Source organism: Plasmopara halstedii (assembly GCF_900000015.1).
Source record: "Plasmopara halstedii genome assembly, contig: Scaffold_3114, whole genome shotgun sequence".
NCBI lineage: Eukaryota > Oomycota > Peronosporomycetes > Peronosporales > Peronosporaceae > Plasmopara > Plasmopara halstedii.
Window position 1 is genome coordinate 14,968 of NW_020190017.1, and position 800 is coordinate 15,767.

Consider the following 800-nt stretch of genomic DNA (forward strand, 5'->3'; position numbering starts at 1 on the left):
AATCAAGTCAATAGAGCTCTGGGGCAGTGAGACCACCAGCCGATCACAGTATTTCAGAATCATCTTAACAACATCTCGTGGTTTCAGTGTCATTAGTTCGTGCGGTAAGCAAGGAGGCATATCCGTGTTACTAGCATCATTAACCTCGTCTCGTAAGGCCTCGACAGAGATCAGACCGTCAACAATATTCAATAAGATTTCGCCTATAACTTGCACTACCTCAGCACGAGGGTCCGGCTCCAACTCGGCTAATGCTTGGCTGGCGAAGATACCCTGGTCTTGAATTAGACCAATCAAATCGTCGTGACTGACCTGCCATTGCTTGAAAGTAACGAGGCCTTGTGAAGTAGGGCGAGCTTCGTCGGGAGTGCGCTCCACGAACGCAAATCGCTGTAAACGTGTTAACAGTGATTTGACAGCAGCCTGTTGTTGTTGTAAAGTGCCTCGGCGACCTTGTAAACCTTCAACACATTCGCTGACGTGACTGGAAATCTCACTAACGACAGCAATTACAATCCACCAAGACTTGGTGATTTGCTCGCTAACTCGTTCAGACGCATTCGTCTGGTCAATGTAAGGCATGATCTCGGATCGCTTTTCGACCATGAACCGGGAAACTCTCGACATAGAGGCCCACCGGGTGGCAGAAAGATTAGGATATATTGCCTGCGTTCGTCCGCAAGATTCTTTTGTCGACGCAAAAATGAGATCAATGAGGTCAGGGTCTTGTAGAGATTACATTCAGCATTTTTGTAGACTTTCTGCATGACAATATCGATTTGATGCAGCAAACACCAGAC

General features: G+C 47.1%; 1 protein-coding gene across 1 annotated transcript in view; it reads right to left on the bottom strand.

Annotated features, from left to right (window-relative positions):
- Positions 1-741: 741 nt before the first annotated feature.
- PHALS_07558 (uncharacterized protein) overlaps positions 742-800 on the bottom strand; it is a gene marked incomplete at both ends in the record, with an annotated part of 540 nt that continues 481 nt past the window's right edge. Inside the window, one exon of the mRNA XM_024721047.1 lies at positions 742-800. This exon is cut by the window's right edge and continues 481 nt beyond it. Coding sequence (XP_024586185.1) covers positions 742-800 — 59 coding nt within the window.